Source organism: Cuculus canorus, chromosome 6 (genome assembly GCF_017976375.1).
Source record: "Cuculus canorus isolate bCucCan1 chromosome 6, bCucCan1.pri, whole genome shotgun sequence".
Classification (NCBI taxonomy): Eukaryota; Metazoa; Chordata; class Aves; order Cuculiformes; family Cuculidae; genus Cuculus; species Cuculus canorus.
Window position 1 is genome coordinate 5,669,274 of NC_071406.1, and position 17,248 is coordinate 5,686,521.

Consider the following 17,248-nt stretch of genomic DNA (forward strand, 5'->3'; position numbering starts at 1 on the left):
TTCATCACTTTAAACAAACATCTTGTTTTCATCTAGTTTGCTTTTTGCTTTTCTGGCACATGTATTGGTGCATTACTGACTTCCCAAAGACTAAATGTTTCATTCACTGTTAAATTTGTATTGATTGAACTAAAAGTATGCTGTGGAGCTCCATTATTCAGATAGAAAGTCAATATAAATCTTGTCTTTCACACTCTTCTTCTTAGTTTCTCTTGGAACACATTTCAAAATAAGTTGTGCTGATATATTATACTTGGAATTCTTTTAGATGATAAAAAACATACAGAAAAAAACTGCTCTGGAAAGATATTTAAATTTTATGTTCAGGTTCAGCCTTTCAGAATTTGGTATGACAGAAATGAGATGAACTCAGGAGCACTTAGCTAAACAGCTAAAAAATTACTGACAACCTTTCCTAGCCTGCAGGAAGTCTTTTATATCCCTTGATATACACTTGGAAAAGAATATGATGTATCTGTGTGTTGTATCTGTATGTTTTATCTGGTTTTAAATTCATTTCAGTTATAATTCCAGGTAGGTTTTTATACTAAATTGGAGAAAAATAAAAAACAAAGGATGATCCAATCCTCTTTAAGCAATGTAAAACTTTTAATGAAGGGTTTTTCAATACTCCTTACAAAGCTGTTTTTCCTTTGAGGTAAATTTTACAAAAGCATAGTGTAGGTTGCTTGCTGTGCTACTGTTGTTACAGGAGACTTCAATATAATAATAAGCCTCAGTTAGCATTTTCTCCAAGAAAGAATTTAAAATTAAAACCAGTGGAGCAATTTAAACATTGTTCTTGCTTTACAGTCTTTTTTGACTGAGGTTTTTAGGTGTTTTATTCTATCAGAATTTTTTTCTCACAGTTGTTATTGCAGTTACTTATTTTGTGTTTGTATGTTATATTTTATTCACTCACTTATATGGCGAAAAAACTTGGTGCAGTGATGAAATCATAAGGTAAAGAACTGTATGATTTCTTTCTCAAATAAAATGTTATCAATTTCTTTTCTTTAAAAAAGCTTTAAAAAAACGAATCAATAACCATTGCATGGAATGTAGTTAAGGTGAGATTTTATGAAAATAAACAATTGGTAAAATAAAGAGTATTAGCATTCAATTTCCAGAAGAGGAAACAGATGGGAAAATAACATTAAATTTTTGTTTTGTAGGGTGTTGGAAGCATAACCTTAAATAACGATGATTCGATTAAGTCTGAGAATTCTAACTCACTATAATACAGCTCGTTTTTTACAATCCTTCAATGATAAGATTGGAAGGAAGATCAAAGTCTGTCTAACACTCTTGTTGTTTATCTGCTTTCAAAGACCTTCAAGACACTTCCAGTGGTGAACTCCAAGTTTGGCAGGGATGAGAAATTTTAGTGCCTCACTCTCCTTAAGATTTTCTTTCTAAGCCTTCTTGTTCCAGTTTAAGCCTTTAATCCTTGGCCTACTTGTAATTTGTATAGAAAAGAAGATATTATTTCCCATTTTCAAGTCATCGGTCTTTTATGTCTTTGGAGAATTTTATGTGCCTCCACTCATCATCTTATTCCTTTGTTTTTCAAACTAAGCAAGTCCAGTGTATTAATTCTTTCCTTGCAGACCATGCTTTCTAGATCTCTTGCAACACTTGCCGATTTCCTCTTTTATTCCTGTAATTGATTTGCATTTCTCTACATGAGCAGTGCTCAAAACCGGCTGTGATACCATACCAAAGCTTATGAGGAGGGAGTCAAAGAACTATATCATATTTATTTTGTGCATAATCCTTCAGTTGTCATTATTTACAGTACCATGTCATTGTTGATCTAATTTTCTAGATTCTTTTTTTCAACAGATCTGTTATTCCATCAGTTATATACTGAATTTTATGCATCTTCTTATCCTTGAAAGGAAGTACTTGCACATACAGTAATTGGGAGGGCTCTGTCAGTAATAAGTAAAATTCTAGACTTCTCCAGTTATCCAGGCTTCAGGCTATGGTGGTTGATAACGACATTAAGCAAGAGTGGTGCCTGGACTCTGGCTCACGACTCACCAGCAAGGCAATAATTACTGCTGTCCATATGGCTATATTTAAATAGCCTTATTGTAGAGGAACCTATGGGATTGGTTTCTGTTTGCCTTCAAAACTCTTTCCAGAGATATTTTGCGCTGTGATGCAGTACCTATTGTTTGTCGCGATATCAATCATTCTTTTGTTTTATGTAGTATCACATCTGTGACGTAACTGCATATCAGCCACAATAAACAAGGATTTGAATTTACATCTTTGCATTGTTGTGAGAAGGGTAAGAAAGAGGAGAAAGAAAGCTAGAATGCAACCTGCTCACTTAAACCAAAATGTTCAAATAAGCCAAGTGGTTTTACTTTACCTACACCTATCTTGTTACTCATTTCTCATTGTTGATTTACATGCGTAAGTCATGTACCTTAAATTTGTTGAGATCTCATTAAACTCTCACCTTTTTCTCAGTGTACTTGACAATTCGCACCATAGGTTATGTAGTTTAAACTAGAATTTGTCTACTTTCAGTGAAAAAAAGATCTAAAGTAGCACTGATTTATTAGGTATATTTTTTTCCATTGTGGTGTTAATTACTGAGAAATATAATAGCAGCTACTGGTGATGTCCGTCCTGTGTGTTCCTATTCATTGGAGTTGCCTAAACAGCAGTGTGCCACCAGCTTGCGGTCTCCTGCATAATAGCTGCCTATTTATCAGAGATTGGAAACTGCTATTAACACGTTTCTCAGGTTCAGATAGCTGGTACTTGTGAAACAGCTAATAAGGTCAGTTATCTTGTTCTTCATTAAATTATTTAAGTACTGTAGAGCTTTGAAAAATTGGCTTTGGAGAAAGTCATTAATTGCTATAGCAAATAAGAGGAACATTTGGAAAATCCAAGCCAGATTCTGAACAAGTACGTCAAGAGCAGAAACATAGCTCTAGGGAGGTACTTGCTTAACTTAAAACACCATGGATAATTTAATCTGTATGTGCAGTGGCTATCAGAAGAACACAAAATTAACCTGTTTGAAAAGAGGTATATAAGTGTTTTTCTCTCCGGTGATGATCTGTGCAACTTTCTTTGAATATTTTAGGAGAAAAATGCGGTGTCGCTTAGTGCCATAAAGCATTGATAATCTGCCTTTTATACAACATGGAGATTTAAATCTATGGAAAACAAATCCCCTCGTATCATTTGTGAGAAAGAACTGAAAAAAAAAAAAAGCTACTTTCTAGACAGAAAAGAATTGATGTGAAATATTTTCTTTATTAAAGTGGATATGTTGAGTTGATTGAATAGTTTACAGCATCTAGTTTTCCTCTTTCTTTTTTGTTTCATTAACACAGCTACTTGTTTGAAAAACTTTTTCTAATCTACGATGTGCAAGAACTGTGGTAAAAAAAATCAATTTTATAGTATGCTTGACCTATACAGGAAGCATTTATGGATATTTATATGTAATTTGCTATAAATTCAGAGGCACAAATAATCTAGTGTTAATTGAATAGCAGAGGAGGGAGAACAGTAGTGGTAGCAGAGTTTGTTATGGGATGTATCAACAAGCATATAAAATGTTCATTTTCTTGTTTGGTAGATGGGGTAATTTTTTTTAAGCACTTCAATTGGAAACAAAAGGTACATTATACATATACAAAAGGTTATATATATTAATCAGTTGTTTCAACTAACTTGTGTTAGAACAATGTATAATTCAATGGATTAATTTTTCAGGAAGCTTTTGAGAAAACAGATTTTAATTTTGATAACGTGAGACTTTTGAAAGCTCTAATTATGGATTCTTTGTGGTGCAAAACATAGTTAATAATTGAGCTTGATATTCCTGGATTTAATGTTTAATATCTCTAGTTGTGATCAAAGATAATGTTAGAAGGGAGAAGTGAGAAGTCTGTGGGATGAAAAATATATTTCAAAAACTCCTTATGATAAAATGAATTGTTTTAATCATCTGTTCCTCCTGATAAAGTATTCTGTTGGGTTTATTCCACTTGTCATTTAAATCAATATGTATCAATCTTTTCCTTATTATTCTTTTGAAATGTATAATCTTCTGCTTTCAGATCCATTTGAGGCTTTCATAATTTTTTCTATTCGACATGAGATCAGGAAAATTGATCTTCACAAACGTGACTACAGCCTCTTAGTTCCTGGTTTAAGAAATACAATAGCACTTGATTTTCATTTCAGTCAGAGTTTACTGTACTGGACGGATGTGGTAGAGGACAAAATTTACAGAGGCAAGCTCTCTGATACCGGAGGTATGAATTTAATCTTTAATCTTTAAACAGTTAGAACACCTTCAGTTACAGGGTGTTGAATCTGCATAATCGTAACTGAGCTACCATTCACGGAAAAGTAACTTATGATGGCATTCTTCCTTTAAAAAGGTGTATAACTAGATTGTACTTGATATACGGCTAGAAAAAGGATTTGTTTTAAAAGTTTCCATTTTACAATAGGCTATAGGAGGAAGAAAATGGCAAGGGGCTAATATTTCTTCCTGGTCCAATGAGTGCAATACTGATTTGTTTCATTTTGTTTTAATTTACCATAACCTTATTAAAAAAGTATAAGAATTTATCAGACATCTGATAATTTCATTTGCTCTCAGTAGGTGAAAGATTTTGCTCATAATTTTATAGCATTCAGAAAGACTTGTTCCTTGCCCTGGTGGCATAATTATGGCCTATAATTCAATATAATCTCATAATATATGCAAAAGTGTTTCTACAAAGTGCTCTTTGTTGAAGAGTATTTCAGATGCTTTCATTCCTTCAGGAGCTACTAGTCATATGCACGTTTAACTTGCTTTTGTAAAAGTTCACAGAATCACAGAACCGTTAAAGTTGGAAAAAAACTTTTAGGATTATCAAGATCAACCCTTAACACTCCCGAGTCCATCACTAAATCATATCCCTAAGTGCCACCTTTAGAGATCTTTTAAATACCTCCAGGGATGGTGACTCTATTGCTTCCCGGGACAGCCTTGTTCCAATGCTTGGCAACCCTTTTAATAAAGTAAGTTTTCCTAATATCTAGTTTAAACCTCCCCTGGTGCAACTTGAGGCCATTTCCTCTTGTCGTCCTATCACTTGCTACTTGAGAGAAGAGACCAACACTGGTGAGATGCGGCCTCACCAGAGCTGAGTACAGGGAGATGATCCCTTCCCTCATCCTGCTGACCATGCAATTTCTGATCAAAGCCAGGATGCTGTTGGCCCTCTTGGCCACTTGGGCCACTGCTGGCTCACGTTCAGCCAGCTGTCAACCAGCACTCTCAGTTCCTTTTCTGCCACGCAGCTTTCCAGCCATTCATCCCCAAGCCTGTAGCATTGTGTGGGGTGTTGCAGACCAAGTGTAGGAGCCAATACTGAGCCTTGTTGAACCTCATACAGTTGGTCTTGGCCCATCGATCCAGCCTGTCCAGATCCCTCTATAGAGCCTTCCTTCGCTTAAGCCAGTCAACTCACACTGATTGGTGTCATCTGCATGCTTACTGAGGGAGCACTCGATCTCCTTGTTCAGATCATCGTTAAAGATATTAAACCTGGCCCCAACGCTGAGCCTTGGGGAACACCGCTTGTGACCGGCCACCAGCCGGATTGAACTCCCTTCACCGCAGCTCTGTGGGCTCAGGCATCCAGCCATTTTTAATCCAGCAAAAAATTTGTTCTTCCAAGCCATAAGCAGCATTGTGTGTATGTTCTCTGACACCTTTGGGTTTGGGGCTTTTTGAGAGTGGTTGGGTTTGGTTTGGTTGTGTTTCCTTAGTATATTGTATTTGTGAGTATTTTTATAGCCACAGATCCAAACCAGGAAATAAATATCCTGCGCTGTTAAGTATGTAAAGGTAGCTGAAGACTTGCTAACTGTCTTTAATGGTTATGGAGTTTGTATGAAACTAGTAAAATAGTCTGTTGTTGTCACACTGTATTATAATCACATCGTACCAGAACCCAAGTGGCATCTGTGCTATGTTAAAAAAAAAAAATAATAATGTACTGCTTCAGTCTTGCAGCTGTCAAGAACTGACTTGCTTTTACAAAAAGCACTGTGCCTTCTGGAAGTCCTGAGGGCTAACAGGGTGCTTCTGTAGTTGATCTTTGAGTGAAAGATTTTGAGACCCTCCACAGAAAGTATTTGGTAGGGAAGAACTGTTTCTAGACTGGGAAAGAATTAATTGTACAAGTGAATTTGAATGAACTAAGGCTTTTTATTGCAAACCTTTTCAATATGTATAGTCCAAACAGGGTTCTCCCTGGCATTTCTCTCTTCATCACAATCTTTCAGCTTTCTCTTTCTGATTGAGAAAGAACTGAAAGAGAGCTGTGTGAGTTTTATTCTAACATGTTTAGTCACTGGGAGACAAAGTATGAACACGTCCCTCGCAGATGCCCTGGTGATACAGCATGTGGACGTCTCCTGTGTTACTCTACATGTGATCTCTGACCTTTATTGAATGTTTCAGACCTTTACTAACTAAAGCATCAGAGAACTAAAAATGTCTGTTGTTGTAGAATGAAGTTCATTTATATATTCCCCAAAGTGTGCTTACCTTCAACAGCTCTATTGCATTTGTAAAGAGAAAATGTCACATGGAATAAAGTATTATTGTCCATCAGATTAAACAAGAATTCACTCCAAGAGCATATGAGAACCTTGTATGTCCGTGTTCACTGTATCTATATTTGTTCTTTAAGACTCTTTTCCTTCTTTCTCATTTTATTTTTTCCCATCTTCTTTTTTATATTATTAAGGTGTTGGTGCCATTGAGGTGGTGGTACAACATGGCCTGGCCACACCTGAAGGTCTTACTGTAGATTGGATTGCAGGAAACATATACTGGATAGACAGCAATTTGGACCAAATTGAAGTTGCAAAACTAGACGGCACTTTGAGAACAACGTTAATAGCAGGAGCTATGGAACATCCAAGGGCTATTGCTTTGGATCCCAGATATGGGTAATTATAAAAAGATTATTTTTCGTGCTGCAGTGCTTTTTAAAAATAGACATATAAATGTGAGATTGTGTAACCTCCTTGCTGTGTATTATGGTTCCTAACTTATTTTTAATAGTTCTCGAAAGTATATTTTGAGTGAAATAGAATCCATTATTAGCGTGTTCCGCCTCGGTGAACAGGGTTAAGAAAAGCCAAGTCTGGAGACACAAGGATCTCCTTGTTGGCAAATTACTTCCCTTGTGATGTGATTGTTTCCTTTTATTTTTTCATGTGGTTGATATTAACTAGAGTCTTCGATGCCACTTTCCTCTGTGGTCAGTGGACAGGTTTAGGTATCCAAGGTGATTAACCTCACTTTGAGACTGAATTATTATTTTTTTGGTTGAAATATAAAAGTATAGCTTAGAAGTTAACTGAAGACTAGAAGTTAAGTGAGGTAAATCTCTTGGATTCTTCATATTGATAATGCTTGCCAACTCCTGCCAGTATCTTTTCTACCTATTCATAAGGGCTAGTCTATAAACTGCAATATTATTAATTACGAGCAACTGATTGTAGTAGATTCAACCTCCTGGCATAAATATTTATTTTATCTAATGGCTGCTAGAATTAAGTACTTCTAATAAATAGGAGAATGTTTTCATGTTCTACAATAAAATATTAATTAGACAAAATGTGTTTAAAAAAGCATGTTTAAATTAAAATATTATCAAATTTTGGTAATATACTAACACAATTAAAACTATTTTCCCATAAAGTGTAGTTTTAGCAATTATCAAACATATAAATGTATTTCACATTTCCATTTAAAAATCTTCACAGTAAAAAAAGAAACACTAACTAAGTAGATGCTTTGCTTAGGGTATTTTTGCTTCCTTTTAAAATTAGCCTCTCAGTTTTTGGTAGACCAAAAATGGCCCATACTCTTTATATTAAAAATTAAGTCAATAGGCTTATGTAGTGGAAAGGAAGTGAAACTGCTGATGGAACTCTCAGCTCCCTGTTGAGCTAGGTGTTGTTTCTAATTCTGTAATGAAATTCAGTGTACTACTACAAAAATTTTACAAGTCTTGGAGTTAGAGTGATGATTTGAAACTATATGAAATTGCAAACTTGTTACCCAATATCATGTGTAGTTGGATCCTTTCAGAGAGGCCAAGAGACAATGGTCGATAGCTACATCCTCTTCTCATAATTCTGTTCTTTCAAAGAGAAAAAAAGCAAACCAAACCACAAAATTGTGTGGCCAAAAATAATAGAAATTACAATGAGTTTGCAGAATCATGATATTCAATTTCATTTAGGTACCCTTGATATATTCACTGAATATTTCTTTTGGAAACACTGGTGTGGACATAAAAATAAAAGTTGATAAAGGTCCCAGATTCTGGGACCTGGAAGTCTGAATTGGGAAGTACAGGATTGAATAAGTGAAGACCCTGACCTCGCAATTGGGATGTTAGGAAGCTTGTTTACAGAGTGTATTTCTTATCTATAGAGATCATTAAAAAGAGACATCCTCTTGGCAGAAGAATTGGTAGATAAGTTGAAATTAAACGTTTGGGAAGAAAAAAAAACCAAATAACAAATCACCACTCTTTCTGAAACTGAAGGGTTTAATCTGCCTTTTGTAAAGCTAGAAGCAACTGTGCAACATTTTATTAGAAGTAAGGAAAGATAAAATCTTTTTAATGCAAATGTAAACAGCTTTTCAGTCGTTTCGCAAATAAATATGAATAAAGAAACATTGATTCAAAGTAGATGGTTGTGTTAGGATTGCACAAGTCCCGTATCCCAGTGGAGGTGCAGCTGCCATAGCTCCATTCATTGGATCATAAAATTGTAGAATGATTTGAGCTGGAAGGGACCTTAAAGATCATCCAGTTCCAACCCCCTGCCATAGGCAAGGACAGCTTCCACTTGGTCAAGCCGCTCAAAGCCTCTCCCAATATTGCCTTGAACACCTCCAGGGACGGGGCAGCCATGACTTCTCTGACCAACCTGTTCTAGTGCCTCACCACCCTCACAGTAAAGAATTTCTTCCTAAAGTCTAATCTGTCTCCCCTCTTTGTATTTAACACAGTTACCTCTTCTCCTAGCCTTGCACTCCCTGATAAAGAGCCTCTCCCCATCTTTCCTGTAGGGCCCCCTTTAAGTACTGGAAGGCTGCTGTAAGGTCTCTCCGGAGACAGTTTTTCCGCAGACTAAACAAGCCCAGCTTTCCAACCTGCAGTGAGGATGAGCATTTATTTTAGTCCGCTCACACACTGATGCACATATGAATTAACGTATACAGAAACACCTGTGGCCACAAACGTCTGCACAGGCAAAAGCTCTCAGTACTGAAACAAACAAACAGCACCAGTGATCTCATGCCGTTAACCTCTCTGGCTCTTAAGGATGAAGGTCTTTTAGTGGGAAATACGCATGCATGTAGAATGTGGGTTCCTCCAGCAGCCAGTTTTAGACGGTCGGTTTCCCCGGTGGCTGGTCTTCAGCTCGCTGGGCTGCCCGTCTGTTGGCTCCAGGATGTATGAGCCCCTGGGGCTGTGGGTGAGGATGCCATCACATGGGCTGTTGTAGCTGGGGTAGGCACCCAGTCTGTCCGGTAGCCATCCCTGGACCCCCGCTGTCCCCAGCTGCCACACACGTGTAAATGTGTCTCAGTCAGGCTCCAGACCTTGTGGCGTCTCCACCAGCTGGCCCGGCTGCCCTGCTCCCTCTGCTAGCCAACTGCCCCGGGTGCCTTGCTCCCAGCAACGCGTCCGTTTGACGTCCTCACCAGTTAGCCTGGCTTCCCCTTTGCCAGCGATCACACCCTGACATGCACGCCCTCGCTTGCGCCAGTGACGTGCTGTCTTGCTCCAGCTGTTGTGCCAGTGGCGCTGTGCCCTGCCGTCTTGCTCCAGCCACGGGCACACAGCGGACTGTCCACACTGCGCAAATGGGGCAGAGATCTTCACCCAGGGAGAGAGAAGTGGAATCTGGTAGAAAAACAAGCCTTTTTATACCATTAGCCCTCATTACTTAAAACCAGCATGTTCTACTGTTCCTGGGCACTAAATGGTGGGGCTTCATTACAATGTATGCTGAGAACTGAAGGTGTCCGGTGTTACTTGTCAAGTCTTTTTACAGTCTGACTCTATCCGATTAGCTCTTTACAACTAATGAAAAATTTTCCTATCATAGGAAAACATATTTTCCTTTAACAAAGAAAAAAAAAAAAAATGTGTGTATTGTTGAGCACTTAATAAGCCAAGAACAGGTAAAGTGTATTTTTAGCCTTTTGTTGACATTGCTTCTCTTACTTAACAAGAAGCTTCTTTGGTTATACAGGTGAATGTTCTATGTATTGAAGAAAAGTGTAGCTAAAACAAAAGTGAGAGAACCTAACATACAAAATGTCTTTCAGTTTCCTTAGCAAGACTAATCTGTATAAAACGCATTAGTGCCATACTGAAATCTAGAGGTCTTCAATGGAACAGTCTTAATAACAAATGGAAATCTCTAGCTTATGTTTCTTAATCCCTGCTGCCTTAAATCACCTTTCTCTCTTTCTCCCCATCTTTGGATTGCTTTAAAAGGCTCTCGTTATATTTTATTATTTTTTTTAATTAGGTGGATTTCTAATTATAGAAGGAAGACAAGACATTACGTATATTAATTAACATGAAAAGAGGAAATCTTTTAGACACTTCCTAAAAACCTCCTGAGTTTCATGATTGCTCTAATACTAATAATGAAGTATTACATCCATATTACTCTGTTACTTCAAGGAATTCTTATAGTTGCCCAAATTAATCTGTTTCTTCTTTTCATTTAAAAATGTGAATGATTGAACTTTTTTTTTCAGCTATTGCTTTACAGAGCCATTTGAAATCATGCTGTTTGGTTTAATATTTTCTTATGTTGTTTTTCTTTTCTTTTTTTCTCTCACAAGGATTCTGTTTTGGACAGACTGGGATGCAAATTTTCCTCGCATTGAATCCGCTTCCATGAGCGGAGCGGAAAGAAAGATCATATATAAAGATATGGATACTGGAGCCTGGCCTAATGGCCTTACTGTAGATCACTTTGAAAAAAGAATAGTATGGACAGATGCGAGGTAAAGTGATAACAGTATTCTTATCATCTGTTTATAAATCCTTATTCTTACATACAGAAATGTGAACTACATCGTAAGTGGAAAGACGTAAGATGTGTGGAAGACCTAAGCTATTTCACTATTTTTTCTGTAAGCTCATTGAAGTGGAAACGTTTTCCTGCTGTATTTTCACAGTATGGATGTAGATTTGACTTCTTAATAACAGTATGCAAGCAAACCAGTATTTCATATTCCTAGTTAGATTAATAATGTAAAATAAATAATCTCTGAAGTTAATGTTTGCACTGTAAACTTTCTTGAGTCTTACCTGTATGTAAGAGTAAGTTTTTATACATTTTGCACCAGTGACATACTGGTTGTGTGATATTCATTTTATGTTTATGTAATCATAAATTTGGGGTTGTCTTGTAGATCAGATGCCATTTATTCAGCACTATATGATGGAACCGGCATGATAGAGATTATAAGAGGTCATGAATATCTTTCTCATCCTTTTGCTGTTTCTTTGTATGGGAGTGAAGTATATTGGACAGATTGGCGGACCAATACACTTGCAAAAGCCAACAAATGGACTGGCCAAAATGTCAGTGTAATACAAAAAACAAGTGCTCAGCCATTCGATCTTCAGATATATCATCCAAGTCGTCAACCACAAGGTGACTATTTATATAATAATTAATTATTATTCCTACGAGTGAGGAAAAAAGTATTGGTTTTAAATACAAACATCTGTATATGAATTTGCCTTGAACAGACAATTCTTAATTAAATGTCGTATTCAGCACTGGTGTTCCTTGGGTGGTAATAGAATCTTTATTCAAACCAGAAGCTTCATGGCATCAGTGTCTATGAATATTGCCCATTTGGACTACCTTTCTTGATTTGTTACAAATAAATCACATTTATTTAAAAGAATTCCAATTTACTAATTTAGTTCGCTGGAGTGGCTACTCTGACAGAAGTAAACATAACGATATTAGCTGTCTTTTTCTTGCTTCTCTCCAGAGGAAGATGAACTTTTCTGTGAAATAAACTGTATAAAACTGTTAATTGTAAATATTCACTTTGTGCTATAATTTGCCTCCATTTACTCATTCACTTGTCTATTTTCCTCTCAGTCATCTTGTTCACTCTTAGGACTGCATAATTTAGATTCCACCATTGGAGACCACAACTTTTCTACCTAAATTGTCTCAATTGAGTGTTGTCCGTAAACTGTTGCTATTCCAAAGCATGTCCTATTCGCTTAACAGCTTATATTTTAAACTAACGTTTCTAATTTTCAAATTCAAACTAACACAGTATGTTTTTCATGGGAGAATGAATTCAACCTGCTAGAGGCACGAGTTTGAAATTTAAAACTTTAAGAAGCATCAAAACTTTATTTTGGTGTGGGTAACATTGAAAACTGAAAGGAGGTTCACAGTATCGTTCCTAATGAAAAATGCAGGAACCTGTGAAAAATTAGCTTCTTGACATGGGTTTACAATGTCTGTCACATATAGTTTATAAGACTAATGATTTTCCTATAACTGCAGCTGAAGCTTCTGATGATTTTATCACTGAATAGTGAATTTCTCATTCAGATGGTAAATATTTAGTCAAGAAATTTAAGATGCTGTCTTCAGTGGTCATACACATGAAGATTCATGGGGATCAAGAAGGAAATCACTCAGTAGCCCATTAGTTGCACATCTAGTATTTTTCTAGAGTATAACTGTATTTATTAATTCTCTGAGGATTATGAGGATTACAATTGCAGAGAGTTTATTTAACTGGTCTAAAGTTATTTTCTACTATAAAATTTCTGGTTTCAGTTACGCCAATATATAGATTCTACCTAAGCGCATTGGTAATAGCAGAAGCAATAATTAAATACAAGTTAATTGTAGAGGGACTTGGCACATACCGTGTTTCATCCCGTTACCTACTTGTTGGTAGCACTATCTGCTGGTCCAAGCACATCTATTTTCCTTCCTTCCTTCCTTCCTTCCTTCCGACTTCCGACTTCCGACTTCCGACTTCCTTCCTTTTTCCTCAACTGCTGTCAAGATGAGAGTGTGTGAGTCCAAGATGCTTAGTACAGTGCTGACAACTAGCAATATTCTTCCTAACAGTTATCTCTACTTCTACCATCATAAAAAAGAGAATCAGATTTTATAGTTCCTCCTTCTTTGACTTTTCAAAAGTTGAGCCCTTCAAAGTCCCTGTATCCCTGACTTGGGAATCATAAATGTTAATGGAAATAGAAGGAAAGTGTTAATACATAGTCATTTACTAAGAGTCCTTGGACTTCTGAATCAGATGCTTGACTTTATTCAGTGTGAAATAATGAGGATGAGGTGGTTAGATGAAGTAGTAATGAAAGGATATGATAGGATACTGAACAGAAGAAAATGGTCCTGATTAAACTTCCTCCATTATTTTGTTGAAAGGATACTTGGAGATCAATTATTTCATAGGTTACCTTGTAAAATGAAGAAGTAATGTGTTGGGTTTGGATGCGACCATAGCTATGTTGAAATTTAAGATAAATTTGATGTTACCAAAAAAGCAGTATGAAACAGGAAGACTTTATTATGATGATGCTGACAATTTCAAAATCCATTCTTGAGAAGAGATGCATTAGAGATTGAATAAAAAGAGGACAGAGCTTACAATCTTTCCACCAAAGCTTGAATGCCACCTTACTCAAGATAGCCTAACTCTTCAATATAGCTGTCCTGGCACGTGTAACAATTTTTTTGTTAGTTGCAGGGACAGGAGTTGGACTTGATGATCCTGGTGGGTCTCTTCCAATGAGGACATTCTGTAATTCTGTATGAGCCGTCAGAGGGAAGAATTAATTTTCTGTAGGCTTTTTTATATTTTTATGTCAACAACTCATGGGTTATTTGTAAACAACAAAACAAATCATCCAGGAAAGAATAAGTCATGGTTAATGAGTGAGGTGAGCTTTCCTCTTAGAGATTATATATATTTATATTTGCTCTAGCAACTGTTCTTCTGCAGTGCTTACTGTCACCTACCCATATGCTGTTCATTCTTCCTTAGTAACTTCAGCATTTCTAATTCTTCATCACTTGTCTTACACTTTCTGTTTGTTATTTAATGTAAATGGGCTTGAGGATACAGATTATCTAGGGTGTGGATAATATTTTATAGATATCACATCTATAATAAGATATTGTAAATATGTGAATGTATAGTTAAGTATATATATGCATATATATATACGTACTTCACATGTGCAAACATATACGTACATTTTTCTGCTTATTTTTATGACTTTGAGTTCAGTGTTACGTTCTGACATGCTAGAGGTTTGGTTCTGTTTAATGTCTTTATCAGTGATCTGGATGAAGGGATTGAGTGCAACCTCAGTAAGTTTACAGATGACGCTAAGCTGGATGGGAGCATTGATCCCCTTGAGGGACTGAAGGCTCTACAGAGGAATCTGGACAGGCTGGATTGATGTGCTGAGGCCAACTGTATGAGGTTCATCAAGGTCAAGTGTTGAGTCCTGCACTTGGGCCATAACAACCCCATCCAAAGCTACAGGCTTGGGGATAAACGGCTGGAAAGCTGTGCAGCAGAAAAGGACCTGTGGGTCCTGGTGGACAGCTGGCTGAACATGAGCCAGCAGTGTGCCCAGGTGGCCAAGAAGGCCAATGGCATCTTGACTTGTATCAGAAATGGTATGGCCAGTTGGATGAGGGAAGTAATCTTTTTTCCCCTGTACTCTGCGCTGGTGAGACTGCACCTTGATCACTGTGTTAGGTGTTGGGCCCTTGACTATGAGACAGGTATTGAGAGGCTGGAGTGTGTCCAGAGAAATGCAACGAAGCTGTTGAAGGGTCTGGAGCACAAGTGTTATGAGGAACTGCAGAGGGAACTGGAGATGTTTAGTCTGGAGATAAAGAGGCTGACGGGAGACCGTATTACTTACTCTTTACAATCTCCGTTCAGGTAGATTTAGCAAGATGGCTGTTGATCTCTTCTCCCATGTGGCAAGCAATTGGACAAGAGGAAACGGCCTCAAGGTGCCCTTGAGAATGTTTAGACTGGGTATTAGGAAATATTACTTCACTGAAAGGGTTGTCAGGAATTGGAACAGGCTACCCAGGGAAGTGGTGGAGTCACCATCCCTGGAGGTATTTAAAAGATGTGTGAATGTGGCATTTGGGGATATGATTTAGTAGTCGACTTGGCAGTCTTAGGTTAATGGTTAGACTTGATGATCTTTAAGGTGTTTTCCAACCTAAATGATTCTCACCCATAGTTTGTAGTGCTCAGTAAGCTATTCAGAATTTTATATTAGTAGGTTCTAAGTAATATTTGTTTGATAGGAATGGTTGGACTCAATGATCTAAGAAGTCTTTTCCAACCAAGTGATTCTATGAAAACATTAGATGCAGACAATTTTGTATGGTTTTGTAACTGTCTTAGAAGCCAGTTCTGTGTTAGTTATACATAGAAGACTATGGATATGGCTCTAATGTAAACGAGTAAGTAGGTAAAATTCTCCCTGCACGCTGGTAGTCAAAAGATTTGACAAATGATTTTTAATAGCATGCATTGAAAAATGAGAAACATTGCTGTTAGTGTGCGAGGCTAAGCATGATGACAACGGGGATGAGGACTCGCAGCGAACAACTGCTAATCTGCCTTGCAGTCTGTGGGATATGCTGCCAGGGTGCATTTCTTCTGATGGTTTTATTTTAAAATAATAATGAACTTGCACAAAAGAAGAATGTTGCTGCTTTTCAGTGGATGTCAAGTTCCTCGAGCTTTATTACTTTTTTAAATAAGTGCCTTATGAGAATTTACTTTTTAGGCCAGGGCACTGTTCTAACAAAGCTGTCTGACTGCTGGACAAAGAAGTATGTATGCCCAGGATATAAAAATATGGGTGAAGTAAATATGCATCTCTGCACGCCCCTTTCAAGTAACAGGTTTTGCTATATTTTTATAATTAGTCACTTTCCAGAGTAACCCTATTCTGTATTCAGTGTTTCCACAGTAGCAGTAGAATTCTGATTAGGTATTTCTAGCTGTCAGAAAAAAAAACCCAACTACTTTCTGCTTGGACTGGGGCCAGGCAATGTCATAGGAGTGAGACTATAGCCTGGGGGGATATCCGTCAGTGTTCCATAGTAGCAGATACCTCTACCTGAAGGCAAGGTGTAAGATGTAGAAGAGTTTTCCGTTGTTATTTGCCAGAATAAAGAAGTTTAAATATGAAGGTGTGTAATTGCATCTTTTATTTTATGATGTAGAAAACACCAGATTCTGATTTGACTTCTGGGTTTGCTTTGAACTATTCTCTTTCAATGCAGTTTCTTTCTACAAAACTCCAGTACCTACATTTATTGATGCTAGAGAAAAATGGTGATAATATAACTTCTTAATTTTTCTTTTGAATTTGTAGCTGTAACTGATGGCATGCAGTTTAGAATCCCAAAATAAAATTAACAGACTTACGCTGCAAGATGTCGGTTTAAATATATCAGTGAAGGACAAACATTTGTTAATGATGGCTCCATAGGTATACATCTGGGTCACCTGCGTACGGGCAAAGTTATTAGCTTTTAAAATATATCATGCAACTTGTTTTCATTGAAATAAAGTAGAGCAGATCTAAATGAGTTCCTGTAGTCTAAAGCAGCATTATTCCAGTTAATCTGGGACATATGCTAATTTAAGGTAGCAAAGTTACACTGAGATATTTGTATGGATGATAGGTTCATCTGTCAGTAAACCACAGGAGATCGGGTAAGGCTTCATGACCTTCATGCATTTAATGCAGAATGATGTCACATCTCAGAAATATGAGTTTAAGACCTACTCATCTTCACAGAATCAAAGCTGCGTGTCAGGAATGCTATTAACATAGCAAACACGGGTTTTCTAGGAAGAATATTTTCTGAACTACCATGATATATTAAAAATCCACTTGCTACAAAGAATAAGGCCTTCTATTTTAGCCACAAGAAGTGATATTTTTACCATGAGGAGTAGTGCTGAGAGTAGTGATGAAAGGAGTAAATATGGTGCTTTGGAAAGATCACAGCTTGAAAACAGTTAGAAAGCTGTGAATTTCTAACACTTCCCCGAGTGTTTTTTTGTGTTTCTCAAGGACAT

General features: G+C 37.0%; 1 protein-coding gene across 1 annotated transcript in view; it reads left to right on the plus strand.

Moving 5' to 3' along the window:
- Positions 1–17,248, plus strand: part of LRP1B (LDL receptor related protein 1B) — a 722,645-nt gene that overhangs the window by 493,955 nt on the left and 211,442 nt on the right. Inside the window, exons 24-27 of the mRNA XM_054070318.1 lie at positions 4,098–4,295; positions 6,795–6,999; positions 10,940–11,104; positions 11,516–11,760. Coding sequence (XP_053926293.1) covers positions 4,098–4,295; positions 6,795–6,999; positions 10,940–11,104; positions 11,516–11,760 — 813 coding nt within the window. The remainder of the gene's footprint in view (positions 1–4,097; positions 4,296–6,794; positions 7,000–10,939; positions 11,105–11,515; positions 11,761–17,248) is intronic.